The 648-nt window shown below is 40.3% G+C and overlaps 1 protein-coding gene across 1 annotated transcript in view; it reads left to right on the plus strand.

Annotated features, from left to right (window-relative positions):
- LOC103388193 (serum amyloid P-component-like) overlaps positions 1–647 on the plus strand; it is a gene marked incomplete at its 3' end in the record, with an annotated part of 1,112 nt that extends 465 nt beyond the window's left edge. The window contains exons 3-4 of the mRNA XM_025061496.1: positions 190–292; positions 371–647. Of these exons, the coding sequence (XP_024917264.1) occupies positions 190–292; positions 371–647 (380 nt within the window). The remainder of the gene's footprint in view (positions 1–189; positions 293–370) is intronic.
- Between the last annotated feature and the right edge of the window lies 1 nt (position 648).

Below are 648 nucleotides of genomic sequence, written 5' to 3' on the forward strand. Positions count from 1 at the left end.
TCACTAAATGTATAAATGAAACAGACTTTTTCAAATTTTAGATGGCGAAATTATTCCTTTTCACTGCGTTGATGATTTCAACATGCTGTGCTGTAACACAAGGTAAGTCAACAACTGTTGATCTCTATGAATAACAGGATGATAAACATGGGGGAATATATTTGTTATGGTATCTCCTCTTCTACGCAGATCTCTCAGGAAAGGTGTTTGTTTTCCCCAAGGAGACTAACACTGACCATGTTAAACTCCTCACAACCAGATCTACATTCTACAACGTGACAGTGTGCCTGAGGTGGTGCTCATGAAAACTCTAAACATTTTAAAACAATATTTATTTCTCTCAGTTTCTCATAAGGTGTTTTTTGTTCAGATTTCTTACAGATCTCAACAGGGCTTACAGTCTCTTCTCTGTGTCTACTCCAACGGTAGAAAATGCCTTTTTGATCTATGGGGAGCCAGCAAATCATGTATTCCATGTCAATTCTGGCTCCGGTCCAACCTTCCACGCAGTGCCATTTCCACAGAACACATGGCACAGTCTCTGTAGTACCTGGGGACATGGGTCAGGCGTGGCTCAAATATGGCTGAATGGCAAACCATATGTTAAGAAGTTTGTCACAAATCAACCCATCAGTGGTAAACCTATCA

This window comes from Cynoglossus semilaevis, chromosome 13, assembly GCF_000523025.1.
Source record: "Cynoglossus semilaevis isolate Cse_v1.0 chromosome 13, Cse_v1.0, whole genome shotgun sequence".
Lineage (NCBI taxonomy): Eukaryota > Metazoa > Chordata > Actinopteri > Pleuronectiformes > Cynoglossidae > Cynoglossus > Cynoglossus semilaevis.